General features: G+C 35.8%; 2 protein-coding genes across 3 annotated transcripts; both read left to right on the forward strand.

The window, feature by feature from the left end:
* The first annotated feature begins 522 nt into the window (after positions 1 to 522).
* On the forward strand, positions 523 to 10,185 carry LOC133863726 (AUGMIN subunit 7). 2 transcript variants are annotated; one of them, XM_062299788.1, is made up of 9 exons: positions 523 to 808; positions 946 to 1,031; positions 1,382 to 1,443; positions 6,056 to 6,150; positions 6,326 to 6,451; positions 7,311 to 7,401; positions 8,744 to 8,851; positions 9,206 to 9,304; positions 9,754 to 10,185. In XM_062299788.1, the coding sequence occupies exons 1-9, from the start codon at positions 675 to 677 to the stop codon at positions 9,952 to 9,954; spliced, it is 1,002 nt and encodes a 333-aa protein (XP_062155772.1). In that variant the 5' UTR covers positions 523 to 674; the 3' UTR covers positions 9,955 to 10,185. The 2 variants fall into 2 exon arrangements, with proteins under 2 accessions (XP_062155772.1, XP_062155773.1); XM_062299789.1 differs by having other exon boundaries at positions 524 to 808; positions 6,056 to 6,147.
* A 2,467-nt stretch (positions 10,186 to 12,652) lies between these two features.
* On the forward strand, positions 12,653 to 14,325 carry LOC133863136 (aspartic proteinase CDR1-like). The gene is made up of 2 exons (XM_062299125.1): positions 12,653 to 13,370; positions 13,715 to 14,325. The coding sequence occupies exons 1-2, from the start codon at positions 12,653 to 12,655 to the stop codon at positions 14,323 to 14,325; spliced, it is 1,329 nt and encodes a 442-aa protein (XP_062155109.1).
* Positions 14,326 to 15,418: the final 1,093 nt, after the last annotated feature.

The raw sequence follows: 15,418 nt of genomic DNA on the forward strand, positions 1-15,418 counted from the left end.
ACATTGTCAACCTATTAACCATAGTTTTTCATAAAAATAATTTAAAAAATATATAGCGTTGTTTTAATTAAACCTAGTTCAAAGAACGTGCTCGATCACCGGTTGAAATAAAACATTTCAAAAGATGGGGAGTATGGATTACGACTTTACGAGTTACATTTATGTGTTTTAAATTATATTTAAATTTTCCTAGATTGTTTATTTATTTTACTATTTTTTCTTTCATATATTTTAATTGATTAGCATGGGGTATAACTGTATAATACTATAATACCTTTTAAAACGTAGTTTCCAGTTGAAAATATACATGAAAATGATAATTTCTTTAACGTACAAATGATGATTTAATGGGATTGGAAGGAATAAAAGAGTCATATTAGGGTTACTAATAAACTGTTTAAAAATATTGTTATAATTTTTTAACTTTATTATAAATTGACAATTTAAGAATTTTCAAAAAAAAAGAAAAAAAGAAAAAAAAGTGCTTGTTGAAATAAATCGGTTGGATCGAAACGACCTGCGTAGCTGCTGGCTTGAACGAATTGGTGGATGCGGATAGAATCGTGTAATTTTGCTTTTGCATAAACGACATTTCTGACGCAAACAAAATGGTTTGAATTTCAATATTCTAGTTTCGGCTTTACTACTCCGGAAGGCATCGGGAGCGAGAGGAAATGGCAACGAGGCAAATGGAGGAAATACAGAAGAAACTGGCGACGCTGAATTACTCGAGAGCCAATGCTCCTGCGCAGTCTCTCCTCTTCGCTGGGATGGAGCGCTACGCCCTTCTCGAGTGGCTCTTCTTCCGGTCCTCGCAATTGCCCTTTTTCTTTTTAGATCTATCTTTTGCCCATTGTTTTACTTCTTGCTTCCAAATCATCCGGTTCGAAATTATCTCGATCCTTGGTTTTTTAAGAGAGTTCGATTTAAATTGGTATGTTGCAGACTATTGGGTGATAAATCACCGTTCTCGCAACAAAGTCAGCAAGGGGATGCCATGGTTCGCGACGAAGAGACTTCTCGCATCCAATGTAAGCCTTCTCATTCATTATCTTTCCGCTGGTCTATCTACTTTGGCAGACTGGTTTCTTAGTTTTACTTGGCACGGGTGTTTCATATGGGTTTTGTACGTTGCTCATGAAAGACTGATGAGCATGATCCTTACTGATCTGCATTGTGCAAAAATTTTGAAATTTATAATCCGTCATGTGAGTATCATGGCTTTGATTCCTGTAATTCATATTTTATCAACTCTATGAAGCACCACTTTGAACTAAAATTTTTATAATTAGTAATTTTTTCAAGCAGCCTTGCATCGATTATTTGAGCATATCTTATTTATCGTTACTATTGCTAATGCAACTTCCTTTTCTTTTTGCAGATTTGGCGGAGATTGCAAAGTTCCTGGGATTTACAACTACTATAGATACAGAAGCCATCCAAGTTAGTTGTTCAGTTCCTCCTATACTTATCAATATATTGTTTAATATGGCTACACTCATGCTGTAGGCGTATCTATTTTACTCCATACGCATTTTATCTGTGAAAAATATTCTTGTCTTATTTTTTTTAAGCTGTATATACGGAATGCATTTATTTATTTATTTTGTATTATTACTATTTTATCCAAAGGATAGTTATTGTTGATTTACTCTTGCAATTACAATATTCATCAATACATTTGTTACTTTTCTAATTACCTTCATAAGAGTCTGTTGGCCTGTTAATCTAGCTACTTTTACTACTATAATTCATGATTTTGTTTTTTGATAACTGGGGTATCCGGAGATTCGCCCCAATTAGATCCCCGGGATACTGTGCAAAGTGTCTCCCTCCACATGGGTCGGGTAAAGCTTGGATTTTCGCCCATGGGCGTGACCCCAAGAAATTGTTTGCACTCAAGGTGCTTTGTGAGACACCAAGGCCAAGTGACTTATCACTCAAGCCAACCCCTTGGGGTGTGGCCCAATTATGATGGTTTGTTGGTCTTATATGGACATTATCTTAACAAGGGATTGCAATAGGCAGAAATTATGATAGATGGTTTTTTCTGCTTCTGGTGCTGTGCTCCTTGAAGAATTATGTTATTTGAAACTTTTTGTTTCTACAAAAAAGTTGATTATTACCTTCTCAGTAATTGTTTAAAAAACTTTCTAGTTGCACGATTGCTTTTGAATTCTTGCAAGACTTGGACTCTCAGAAAGACTTTTCACCCTCCTTCATCCAGGGTTCATCTTTTTGTATATGAAATATGAGAACATTTTTCTCTGCTTTGCATGTCTTTATTGTGGAAAAGGAGGAGGTGGGGATTGGAATTTAACATCCACTTTTCTTTCTCCGACAGATTTTTTTTCTTAGTTTGTAATCTGGAACAGTCTTTTCGCTTAGACAAATCTTCTTTGTGGTTTTGAAGCAAAGAATACAACCAGAGAATGTTGTTTGCCAAAATAACGCAGCCCATCAGCCAAAGACAGAAAGAAGCAGCTAGACTTGCCTTAATCTGAAAATGAACTAAATCAACCTTCACATATCAAGAGGGATGAAAATTATGGACTATGCATGTCTATGGGCAATGCAGTAGTTCTTTTGGTGACAGTAAACCTTTAATTTGGAGTGCTTCAACATATTTGCTACTTCTAGTAACTTCAGGCAGTTATGTTTTTAACAACTTCGGTCACTAGTATTTCTCTTAGTCTTAGGAGCAGTTCTTTTTAAGTTTGGCTGGGGCTGAACTGGGCCAACAAACAGGTCACTGTAAGGGACAATGAAATTGCTGCTTATGAGGGAAGGAGTGGCTTAGGATTGCTCATAGGACTATGAATGAAGTGTTGTCTATAGCTTATGATTTCTGTGGATGCTGGATACAACAAGCCTAGCTTGTTCTAAAAGTAGGTTCTAAATAGGGAGTCTCGTGTATTTTGGGGCCATCTTTGATGTGGTTGAAAATATTATACTTATTTGGCTTTTCACATTCTTTGAAGGAGGTAAGAGTCACTATTTTCTAGGATATTTTCTATTTCAGTCTTAACTAGAATTAGATAGTGCCATATATATCTATGTTGGGAATATTCCTAGATTAGCTAATAAATAAGGAATTTTAGATATTTGATTAGACTACTCTTAGGTTTTTCAAAAATTGAATGCCACAAAGTGGAAGGAAAATGGCTGAAGATTGTACAAGGCTAGCCCAATGACACCAAAGGAAGATCGGCAACCAAAATTGATTACATTTCAGGGAAACCAAATTGAAATCAATATTATGCTTGGAGTTCCCTAAGTAGTTCACAAACTTTTGTATTTCTTTTTCAAAAATTCTAAGGCACTGAAAAGATGTAACCTTTTATTGCCAAGCCTTCATGGAAAGAATAAAGGTGGAACATGTATATCTTGGCATAACCATGGAAAATTAAGTTTGTAATTGAAGTTAGAATAGATTATATTAGAGAAAAAAAGGATAGATAAAAGGTGATTCAAATGATTTGCTGGACATGGCACATTTTGCATCTAGCCAAGCCTTCATGTGGTGCAAGTTGGACATTGAAGAGGCTTATGACCATGTCAATTGGGATATTCTCTTGTATTTGTTGAGAAGATGTGGTTTTGGAGAAAGATGGTGCAAATAGATAGCATATTGTATCTCATAGGTGCGCTTTTCTGTATTAGTGAATGGCACTCCGACTGGTTTCTTTAGTAGCTTCCCTGGCTTGAGACAAGGAGACCTATTGTCTCTATTTTTGTTTGTTATTTTTATGGAGGTGTTAAGTAAAATGATTTATGCTTTAGGAAATGTGGGTCTTTTATCAGGATTCATGGTGGGGCCTAGGAGTGCTGATACTGTTACCGTCTCTCATCTTTTGTTTGCGAACAACACCTTGATATTTAGTGGGACAAATCCATATCATCTTTGCAACTTGCGTTGTTTGTTTCTATGCTTTGAAGCTGTTTCAGGTTTGAGGATTAATTTGGCTAAATCAGAATTGGTCCCGGTTAGCAATGTCATCAACGTCAAAGGCCTGACTAGTATTTTGGTTGTGTTTTCTTTGCCTATGAAATAACCAGATCTTCCTTGGAGCTTTATTTAAGGCCAATTCTATTTGGGATGACATTATTAAGAAGATAGAACGTTGCTTGGTTGGTTGGAAAATGATGTACTTGTTAAAAGGTGGGAGAGCTACTATGATTAAAAGCACTTTATCTAATTTGCTTATTTATTTCATGTCTCTTTTTTCCCTCTCGGTTGGTGTTGCCAGTTGCTTAGAAAAGTTGGAGTGATTTTTTGTGGGGTGGCAATGTGGCATGGATGAAGAGTTCAAATATCACTTGGTTAGCTGAACTAAAGTGTGTATTTCAATCTCTGAAGGAGGGTTAGGGGTTCAGAATTTGCTTGCGTTTAACTTAGATCTTTTAGGGAAGTGGCTTTAGTGCTATGTTCATGAGGGAGAGGCCTTTTGGAGGGTGGTTGTGAACTCTAAGAGCCTACACATCCAGCTCAACAAGTATTTAGCTAAAGAACACATTTTTCTATTTAGCTACCTACTTTTCCAAAGTACCTACATCCGACTAAGCATTTTAGCTATCCACTTTCAATATTCAATTTAAAATATTACTTCTTTATCTATTTTCACTATTCCCAAAAGAGAAAGAATCATATTGATTTTTTTATTAATATAAATTATGCATTGTTGAGCTACAATGCTCGGCAAATTTGCTTGAGCACTGTAGCAGCTCAGCAAATCCTTAGCTATTTTGGCTTGCCGAATGTGGAGCTTTTTTGAGAATTTTTTTTTTTTTTTTTTTTTTTTTTTTTTTTTTTTTTTTTTCTATGGGGCTAGCCAAAATAACTTTTTAGCTATTTTGATTAGCCCAATGTGAGTGCTCTAAATATGGCAGTGCTTGGGGTAGGTGGTGTTCAAATGAGGTCCATGAGTCGTATGAGGCAGGGCTTTGAAAAAATATTATGAGGGATTGGGGTGTTTTATAGCCATTCCAGATTTGTGGTGGGTGATGGCTCCAAAATTAAATTATGGCATGACATATGGTGTGAAGATCAAGCCCTCAAGGTAACTTTGCCAAGCTTGTATAGCATAGGCCGTTTTAAGGAGGCTGCAATGGTAGACCATTTGGAGCTCTCTAGTGCATCTCATCAGTGGAATATTAACTTTCTCAGAGTGGCTCACGATTAGGAGGTGGATCTCTTTACCTCATTCTTCACCTTGTATTCTTTTAGAGTGAGGGTGGTGAAGACAAGTTTTGCAAGGTACCCTCCAAGAGAGGGCTGTTTGACATCATATCATTCTGTAACGTTCTTATTCCCCATGATATTACTCCTTTCCCTTGGAGGGGTATTTGACAGAATATGGTTATCTTCAGTGGCGTTCTTTGCTTGGACGGCTGTATTAGGGCAGATTCTCACCATGGACAATCTAAGGAAACGACATGTCGTTGTGGTTGAGTGGTGTTGCATGTATAAGATGAATGGGGAGTCAGTGGATCATCTTCTACTTCATTGTGAGATTGACAGTGCTCTTTGGAACACTATCTTTAGCGGGTGGTTGATCTCTTCGCTTGCTGGAGAACGTTTAGTGGTAAGGTTTCAGCTTGATGTAGTTAGGAAGATGATTCTGTCCTGCCTTATGTGGAGGGAAAAAAAATGATCAAAATTTTGAAGACCGTGAGGGGACTTTGGTAGAATTGAAGGCTTTATTCTTTAAGACTTTTTTTTTTTATCAGGCTGCAGCTTTTGACTTTAATATTTTGAACTTTCATGTTTTTTTAGATCTGTTTTTCTGTTTCTAGCTAGATGTCTCTCTTGTATGCTGGAGATGACTTATCAAAAAAAATGTCTCTCTTGTATGCTTCATGTGTACTTGGGCTGCTCCTTTACGCTTTTCAATGAATTTGCGACTACTATTAAAAAAGAAGAAGCATAATTTCAAAATGTGTGGATAATATGTTAGTGGAACATCATGTGCTCTGCATTATATTAGAATGCAGCAAGCCTCACGATCATGCAAATTTTCTGAACTTCTCTAAATGCAATGTCCTACTATTTCAGGGACGAGGAAGCTATGAAGATCGCACTGAAATGCTTCGTCTTATTGTGGATCTTGTAGAGGCAAGCATCTATGCTGATAATCCAGAATGGAGGTTGTAGGACTCTGAGTTCTATACTTGGTTGACAACTTAGTTTTCATGTTTGATGAAGAGCAATCATGTGTTTATTGATTTATTAGTCCCACCCTTGAATAATAAATGCCTACTATTTGTTTTCTGATTTCTCAAGGTTTTTTGAACCTGAAATTTGGTTTGTGTCTATTACCTGCAGCATCGATGAACAGGTGACCAAGGATATACAACTTATAGATTCTATTGCAGAAAAACAAGCTCAAATATTCTCTGAGGAGTGCAAGTTGTTCCCTGCAGATGTTCAAATTCAATCAATATATCCACTGTAAGGATATTCTTTTCCCATATGTGTTTCTATTTTTTCCCTTATGGAAGTATATAATACCACAACATCATAAGTGAACTTTAAGTAACGGACTGGAGTTGTTAGGCTGTTACAAAGAAATATAATCAAATGATTTTGGAACAAATTGGAGTTGTTAGGCTGTTAGCTATCATCAGAACTTGAGAAGTAATGGACTGTTTCAAGCTTTAGCATGTCTGTCTTGGCATATATAAAAAGATTTGATCATGAATTCTCTTAGCAAATATGTTAATAATAGGTTACATTTGTTATTACAGATGTACCATTTGAAACTTGGAACATTGTAGTAATGGAATGGGCCAACACGGAAATGTTGATGGTATACTAGGGTTCTCCTGGATTCATTGAGGAAATAGATATACTAGGGTTCTGCTGGTTCATTTAGGAAATAACAAGTTTAAGAAGAGTGTATACTTTTGTTTGGTGGGGTGGGTAAGAGAGCTTCTTTTGGAAATTGCTGAAGTATTATCACATGCATGTTCTATAGAGAATTACCACCACTAGGTCCACTACTACGTATTATTGTTGCTGCTGCTACTGCTCTTGCTACTCCAACTGCAACCAGTATTTCCTTTTCTTTTTAATTTTTTAACAAATATTTATTAGAAGTACCAAAATGTTAGCTGTTTCTGTTCCACCAAATGAATGATACTAGTAAAAAATGACAATTTCGGTTCTTTTATTTATTTAATTGAAGTGAAATTTGTTTTACATGCCATAGATAACATTCAGTCAATTCTTTCTTTTTCGGAAATTTTTTGGTGGCTTATTTCATCAGATGTAGTAACATTCTGTTCCTTTAATGGAAGTTTGTTTGCAGGCCAGAAGTTTCTGAGCTGGAGTCGAAGCTTTCAGAACAATCAAAGATACTATTGAATCTTCAACTGAAGGTTGACGATTTGGCATCAAAGGTTATCCCTGCTCCTTGCCCCTGACTTGTCTTTCACAATTACTTTTTGAGTTTCTTGTAACTTGTTTCCACTACTCAGTGGCTTTATCAGCTTCACCGAGTTAAATCTTTGATATCATCATTTCTGTGTTAACCTTTTAGGACTGGTGGTTATACAACATGGTATAGAGTCTCTGTTTTTAGGTCTTTGATTGAAGTCCTAGTGTAAACTTTTCTGGTTATTGGCCCACTTCTTGATAGCTTCTTTTAGCACTGAAGGTTCTCTAACATTTCATTGATATTCTTATATCACAGTTACACAAAATAATGGCTAGTCAATTTTTTGTTCCTCAATAAATTTTCATCACAATCAAGCAACTATTAAGTCAACTGATTTGAAGGTGTCAGTAATAACTGAGTTTAGTTTGTCAACTTCTTCTCCCATCTGTTACTGGCATGGGCATTCATTAGTTTTCAAGAGGTAAGGCTATATATTGCAGATCGTACGTTTCTCACATTCCTATTTTAGCAAAGAACATCTATGAAATTTTTCCATCATTTTCTTGTTTAGATGAAAGTAGTTACAATTTATTCCTTCCATATTTTCTTATAGTTCTTGACACACGATTAGTCATATAAAAAATGTAAAGTTGTAGAGAATTCCACTTCGAAATAGCATATAAACTTCTAGAGCTCACTGTGATGTAATTGAAGTATTTTTTTTTCAAGGTTGCTGTCTCAGGATGACTGGGGCAAGTGGCTTCTCTTGATCTCATTTCTGTATTTTTGGCATATCAGAACTTGGTTGTGTTTTGGGTATATTGTTTTCATTTCAGGCATTTCTCTTGTATGTTTTTCATGTACCAGAATTGTGTTCCTTTTTGTGCTTTTAATAACACTTTTAAATGAAAATATTTCGAGTACCATTGCCTGTAGTTATGAAATTTATGCTCAAAGTGTCTCGAGATTATTTTGTAATGACAAAACAATTGTCTGTCCCTGGACCTTTGCACAAGTCGGAGATGGATAGGGTTTGGTTGCAGTACATTATAGGTTTCGATCTTGGCTTGAAGGAAATAATAAATAGATAAATAAACATGTCTCCCCCCACCCTCCCTTTTTTTTTTTCCCACTATAAAGAATGATTTTCGCAGTTGTTTCAACTTCTTATCTTTCTGATTTGATCCAATCCACTCTGTTTCTGCGGGAAGTACTTCCCAATTTTGAATTTACCCCCCCTTTTTTCTTTTTTCTTTTTTCTTCTTTTTTAATGTACACCTGTAATTTGTCCGTTATAAGTAATGTATTGCTGATTTTCTTCCTTTTGTGTCACTGTGGTCATTATTTTGCCTTTATGCATATAGCATGCTTACAACCCAAATGAGGAGTATGCGGAGGTGGAATCCCAATTACGGGCACATTTGGAATCTTTTCTAGAAACTGCAAGATCATTCAATATGATTTACACCAAGGTCTGGCCTGCTCTTCCTTTGCTTTTAGAATGTTTGTTATCTCACTTTTCCTTTAACTTGTGCCAACTAATTGCTGAATGTTTTATATGCTTTCACCTGATGTGAAATTTCACGTTCACATATATGGTTTGATTGGCCTAAAAGGAGTTTTACCATTTGTTGCAGCCTCATTCTTAGTTGAAATGTTCTAAGATAGAATCTGTCGAACTTTTTGCAACAGTTGTGAAATTTTTTGACATTCATTTTTTATTGCCAGGAATCTTTACGTAGAACTTTCTTGTTATGCTTGTAGCTCTACACTCATATACTGTTCCACAGTTTATGAATATAATTTTGTTTTTCTTTTCTTTGTAGGAAATTCGTCCTTGGACGCACATGATGGAGGTACCACAGCTCCATGGGTTTGGCCCAGCTGCCAATCGCTTATTGGAGGCATACAAGATGCTTTTGAAGGTATTTTTTGTTTTTTAGTTTATTGGTATGTTTTATCTTCGGTTTTATGCTTTTCCTTTTTTTATGTTTGTGAACATCCCTCTATTAGGTTCCTTTTTAGTTTTTACATTAGACTTTATTTATCAAAAAAAAGAGTAAACAGGACCTAGAGGTTTGTGAAAACCATCAGCCCCAGAGTCTCCCAACATCAGCTCAAATAAATTGACAAGGCATCTGATTGAGAAAATGAAAATTCTTTTTTTTTCCATTTTCCATTTTTCATGTAGTCAGGAACACAAATGCAAATTTTTGTCACAAAATTGCATTTTAGATCCAAATTCTCTCAGTTGTTACATAGATGTTAAGCCTTGTGCTTTTATGTCATGGAGTACTGTTTTAAAGAAGTGTTTGTCCTTCTGAAGAAACTGACATGACCACTAATTTGGATGATCTTTCTGCATTGATCGTAGTTCCTAGGGAACTTGAGGAATCTTAGAGATTCCCATGCAGCTCTAGCTGTTGGATCGTGTGAAACAGTTGCTGGCGAGCCTTCTTCCGTCACGAGAATAATCTCCGAGTGCGAGTCGGCATTGACATTCTTAAATCGTGACCTCGGAATTCTCTCAGCTTCCATTGCTCGCGAGCAGGGCGAGGAGGTGAAATTACGATGAAATTGTTACACAATTAAGCAGTACTGTTGACCAGGTGGAGTGGTTATGCACAGACCCTTCCTCTTCTTTGGCGACAATACTTGAAAAATGTACTATTGTCGCTTTATATATATACCGAATGATTTGAATGTTCAGAGTGTTCATGTTGGCTGCCTTGTCCCGGCCAGTAATTACTGTGGTCTAAAGCATATTGACTTTCATATTATTTTAAAGGCTTCAGCAATTTTTATTTTTATTTTTATTTTTTTAAAAATATATATATATATATAGTTACTTATTAAGAAACTTAGATAGGCAAATTGAGCTAAAGCTATCACCCCCGGGCCCCCACCCTTCTGAATAGAATCCATGATTTGTGTGGCATGTTCATAGGTGTGCCGGCATATATAAGAAAGTACCCAGTAGATTGGCGAATTGGTCGACTTGAAAATGTTTTTAGTTAATTAATTAAGGAAAATAATCTTCACAAGGCGTGAAATGTTTTATGTTTTTTATTTGCATAAATGTTTTATGTTTTTTATTTGCATAAATCATTTTTCTGTCGCTTTCCTACTTCTCTGGGCTGACAATTGTGAAAGGATCTCTTATAGAGCATACTCCTCACAATTGCTGGTCCTAATTGCAAACAATATGGATAAACAATTGCATTGGATCTCAATCCCACATTTAAGGGCTTTTTATTCTCATATATTCTTTTCCTCACCGTTAATTTTTGTCGTCACTCTCTTCCTTGCAATGCCTCAAATTATATGAAAATATCATCATTGTTAGTCAATATTTATATAATTTTAATTAAAATATACACATGTTGTGAATAAAAGTTGATATTTATATATAGGTTAATATGATCGAGTGAAAATATAAGAAATATTTGTTGATTTTCCATATGAGCTAAACGCCAAAAAATGTTTTAAGCTGAAATCATTTTTTTTGCTAAAAACATTTTTCAACGAAAAAACATTTACGCTGAAACAAATGGGGCCTAAGGGTTAAATCTTTTAAAGGGATGTGTAATTTAATGCGGAATTAGACGGACTGTTTACTTTTAAAAAATTATTGCAAATGGTACCTGTGGACATTTGATAAATTCAATTGGAATTGGTCATTCTTTTCAATAATATAATTTAATGGCATGCAACATTTAACCAATTATTAACAATTGCCACGTGTCTCATATACCACATTAATATTATTTAAAAATTAAAAGAACTTTTTTAAAAAATTAGGAGGTGATCGAGTTACTCCTATGGCTGGCTTGTGAGTGGCCGATATTTTATTATGATGTTGGCTACTTGAATGATTCTCATCCGGATACTATTGTGATTCCAAATTCAAATTCTCATCAAGCTGCAGTTTATCATGATTGTACATGTTTTATTATTTAGTGCTCTACTATTATTAGTTCGCCGTGTTCAACTATTTTCGGCGAGGTTACTGCAGCTTTATTGGCAGCTCGTATGGCTCCATCTTTGAATTTGTCTTCTGTTATTTTAGAAGGTGATTCCCTGATTGTGACCTTAGCACTTAATCATCCTGATGCCACGCAGGATTGGAGAATTTCATCTACTATATCCAGTATTCTATCTACTATTCCACATACTACTAGCTGGTCAACTAGTCATATTAACTGAAGTGCAAACTTCTATGCCCACCATGTGACAACTTGGATCACAACTAGATTATGCATTCCCACTTTTACTTTTACCTTTGGTTCCTTTACTCGTTGTTTTGGAAAGGAAATTTCCTCTTATATTTTGGTTCCTTAATTCTGTCTTTCCCTAGGTTGTACTTTAAAAAAGAAAAAAGAAAAAAGTATTTTCTATTTTTGCATAAAAGAGTTCTGTTTTTTTTTTGGTCAATGTGTTCCATTTCCCAAATATTGTCTAGTTACATCTACTATAATCGCTGACCACGTGTGAACAATTGTGCTTTATATATACCATAAATTATATATATATATTTTGCTTGTTAACAACTTAACATTGTCCTAGTTTAATTTTCCCATATGAGATCATTTACAACAATTTTCCTATAACTTCTTATATTTCCTAAATATAGAGAAAATCTTTTTAAAAAAAAAAAAAAAACACAAAAGATTATATGCAATGTATTGGGTAACATTTTATCTTACACATAGCTTTCATATCCATTATTTTTTATATTTCCTTTCTTTTTTCCTTGCCTTTCATTGATGAATGTGTTGAGATTTTGTAAAAAATAATGTGAGTATTTGTACGAAGCTTAAATTTTGTATAGGAATAATATTTTAATAATATAAAGAAAGATAACAAAAATTATTATGAAGTGTATTTAGATAAAAAAAGTAAAGCATAATTTTGTTCTGTAAATTTTAAAAAATTAAATGAAAGATACTTTTACATAGAAATTGATTGCCGTCGATCTCCTGGAAAATCATCTTCTAAAAAAACATATGCCCATTAGATTTTACATAATATAAATGAAGAATCTAAGAAAATCCATTCAAGAATGGAAAACAACGTCAATTTTGGCAAACAAATAAATTGTACAATTTCGATAGGTCAAGACTACTACGTACGTAGCTTTTTCATCCTTGTATTTCCTTACGTGCATGGATATTTTGCTTTCATACTACGACCATCGATCGATCTGACTCCCTATTCTCCCCTCGTTATATATATACACACACGATCCTACACTGTTTCTCCAAAAATCGGCCATGGCACCTCATCAGTACTCTCTTCTCTCCATTTTCCTTCTCTACAGTACCTTCTCTCTCACCTCGGCTCTCAACGCCAACGGGGGCGGCTTCAGCGTGGATCTCATCCACCGCGATTCCCCAGACTCTCCCTTCTACAACCCTTCAGAAACTCCTTCGCAGCGCATAGCAGAGGCTTTGCGCCGCTCCATTAGCCGCGCCAATCATTTCAAGCCGACTTCTTCTGCACTCTCTCCCAACGAACCCCGATCTGAAGTACTCGCAAATAAAGGCGAATACCTCATGAAATACTCGGTCGGCAGGCCGCCGTTCCCGGTCCTAGGCATTGCCGACACCGGCAGTGATCTAATCTGGTTGCAGTGCAAGCCTTGCTCCTACTGTTACGAGCAAAAAGACCCGATTTTTGATCCTCGCGAGTCAAAAACGTACAGAGACGTTGCCTGTACTTCGACGCAATGCCAGTCCATAGACGGAACCTCATGCTCATCGTCATCTTGCAAATATTCAGTGTCTTATGGAGATAAATCGTACTCAAATGGAGACCTTGCTTTCGACACTCTCACGCTGGAATCCACCACAAGCCGGCCTGTGTCTCTTCGTAATATTGTCGTAGGCTGTGGACGCGATAATAACGGAACCTTTGATAAGAAAAGTTCTGGCATAGTTGGCCTTGGAGGCGGCGCCGCTTCCCTTGTTTCCCAACTGGGTTCTTCTATTCGTAAGATGATAGGAATGAATCATTTTATATTCTAAAGGAAACCTCACATTTAACTCTATTGAATTGTTGTTACTTTTGTGATTATCCCTATTGAATAAAAAATTTTAATAGAGCGGTGAAATTGAGAAAATTTAAAATATAGATGTACTAAATCAAGAGTTTTTGAAGTTTAAGGGATTAATTAATGCAAAAGTGATTAAAGTTTAGAGAAGTTAAGTAAAATTTCTCCTATATATTTTAAAACTTGTTCTTACGAACTCTCCGGTGAATGATGGAGATAGAATTTAACTCTAATATCATACATGTCAAATTATTACTTATCCTAAAAATTTAAATTTATACAGGAGGAAAGTTTTCATATTGCTTGGTGCCTATTTTTTCCGAAGGAAAAAACTCAAGCAAATTGAGATTTGGTAGTGATGCCGTGGTTTCTGGTTCTGGAGCCGTGTCTACTCCGTTAATCCCAAAAAGGCCGGAAACTTTCTACTTCCTAACACTCGAGGCGATGAGTGTTGGCAACAAAAGATTGGAGTTGAGGGATTCTTCCTCTTTTGGAGACGGCCCATTCCCAGAGGGAAACATTATCATCGATTCGGGCACGACATTGACTCTATTGCCAGCAGACTTCTACTCCAAGTTTGAATCAGCAGTGGCGGAAAGAATTGATTTAGAACCCGTGGTCGATGGGGATCAATTTCTAAGACTTTGCTACAAGTCTGCATCCGACGATATAGGCGTTCCGATTATCACAGCGCATTTCGCCGGCCGGGCAGACGTGAAGCTGAATCCGGCGAACACGTTCGTCAGAGTAACGGAAGAAGTAATGTGCTTGGCTTTCATTCCCAGTGAAAGCCTGTTCATCTTTGGTAACTTGGTGCAGATGAACTTCTTGGTTGGTTATGACACCGTGGCGAAGACTGTGTCCTTTAAGCCAACGGATTGCACACAGCTGTAACACTTAATTAATTGAAAATGGATGCATGCATGCATGTGTATTTTCTGTTTTACGTACGTGTTGCTATAAATGTGTTTTTAATAAATAAGCATTTAATTCTCATTTGCATTCTTAATTGGACATTAATTTCTTGTTGCTCCACTTCCTGATTCAGAGATCGACATAATTAAGGGCCTTTTTTTTTTTTTTTTGGAAAATTAATCATTAAATTTGTAAAAGGTATAGGCCATTAAATTTGTAAAAAGTATTAACCAACAGAATGATGTATACGTATAACATAACTCTGGCAGGAATTAGTGACCTAATTAGTCTCATGTACATTTATTGATGATTCGTACTAGAGGTTGCAAACATGTTTTATTGTTTTCCTTTTAATTCTACTCCATCTATTGAATTACTTAAGACTTCTCTCTCCAAAAAAAAGAATTACTTAATTAAGACAATGATCAATTTTGGAAAGTTAATTAATATAATACACACTCATGTGGTGCATTAACTTTTAATTTAATATTGTTGGTACAGTTTTCAGTACACTGACGTGTTGCCTTGTGATTCGTTGTCTCCCTTGATTGGCCTACCTCAAAACCTGCAAAATAACAAACAGCTCGTCGGGGGTGCCGACCGTACCCCTACTCCGATGCCTAAGTCAGTTCAAACTACTTTTCTAGAGAATATCAATAATCTCAAAAGATCAGAGAATCTGTTTGTAAAAAATACCTGACGTAGTAGTCTTATTTATAAGTTCACAGTTATAAAACTGCTAGAATACTTGGAGCATAATTTGATTAGGAGTTTGAGTCCTAAATCACATAGTCTTTAATCTTATCTTCAAAGAATTCAAATTTGGTAGTAGAGTCCAAGCTGGGTAGGACATTACCTCTTCGTCTGATGTCATACTATTAGGTACTTTATTCCATATTTGATGGGATAAAAGCTTTATCTTAATATACTCGGGATATGCGCTTTTTTAGGGATAACGAATGGTCTTGTACTTAAATCTGATTTGGCCGGGCCGACCCGATGGGTTCAGCCCCCGATACTACCTTAGGTCCACATGTATTTGGAGCTGATTATTTCTCCAACTATATATTTT

This window comes from Alnus glutinosa, chromosome 3, assembly GCF_958979055.1.
Source record: "Alnus glutinosa chromosome 3, dhAlnGlut1.1, whole genome shotgun sequence".
Classification (NCBI taxonomy): Eukaryota; Viridiplantae; Streptophyta; class Magnoliopsida; order Fagales; family Betulaceae; genus Alnus; species Alnus glutinosa.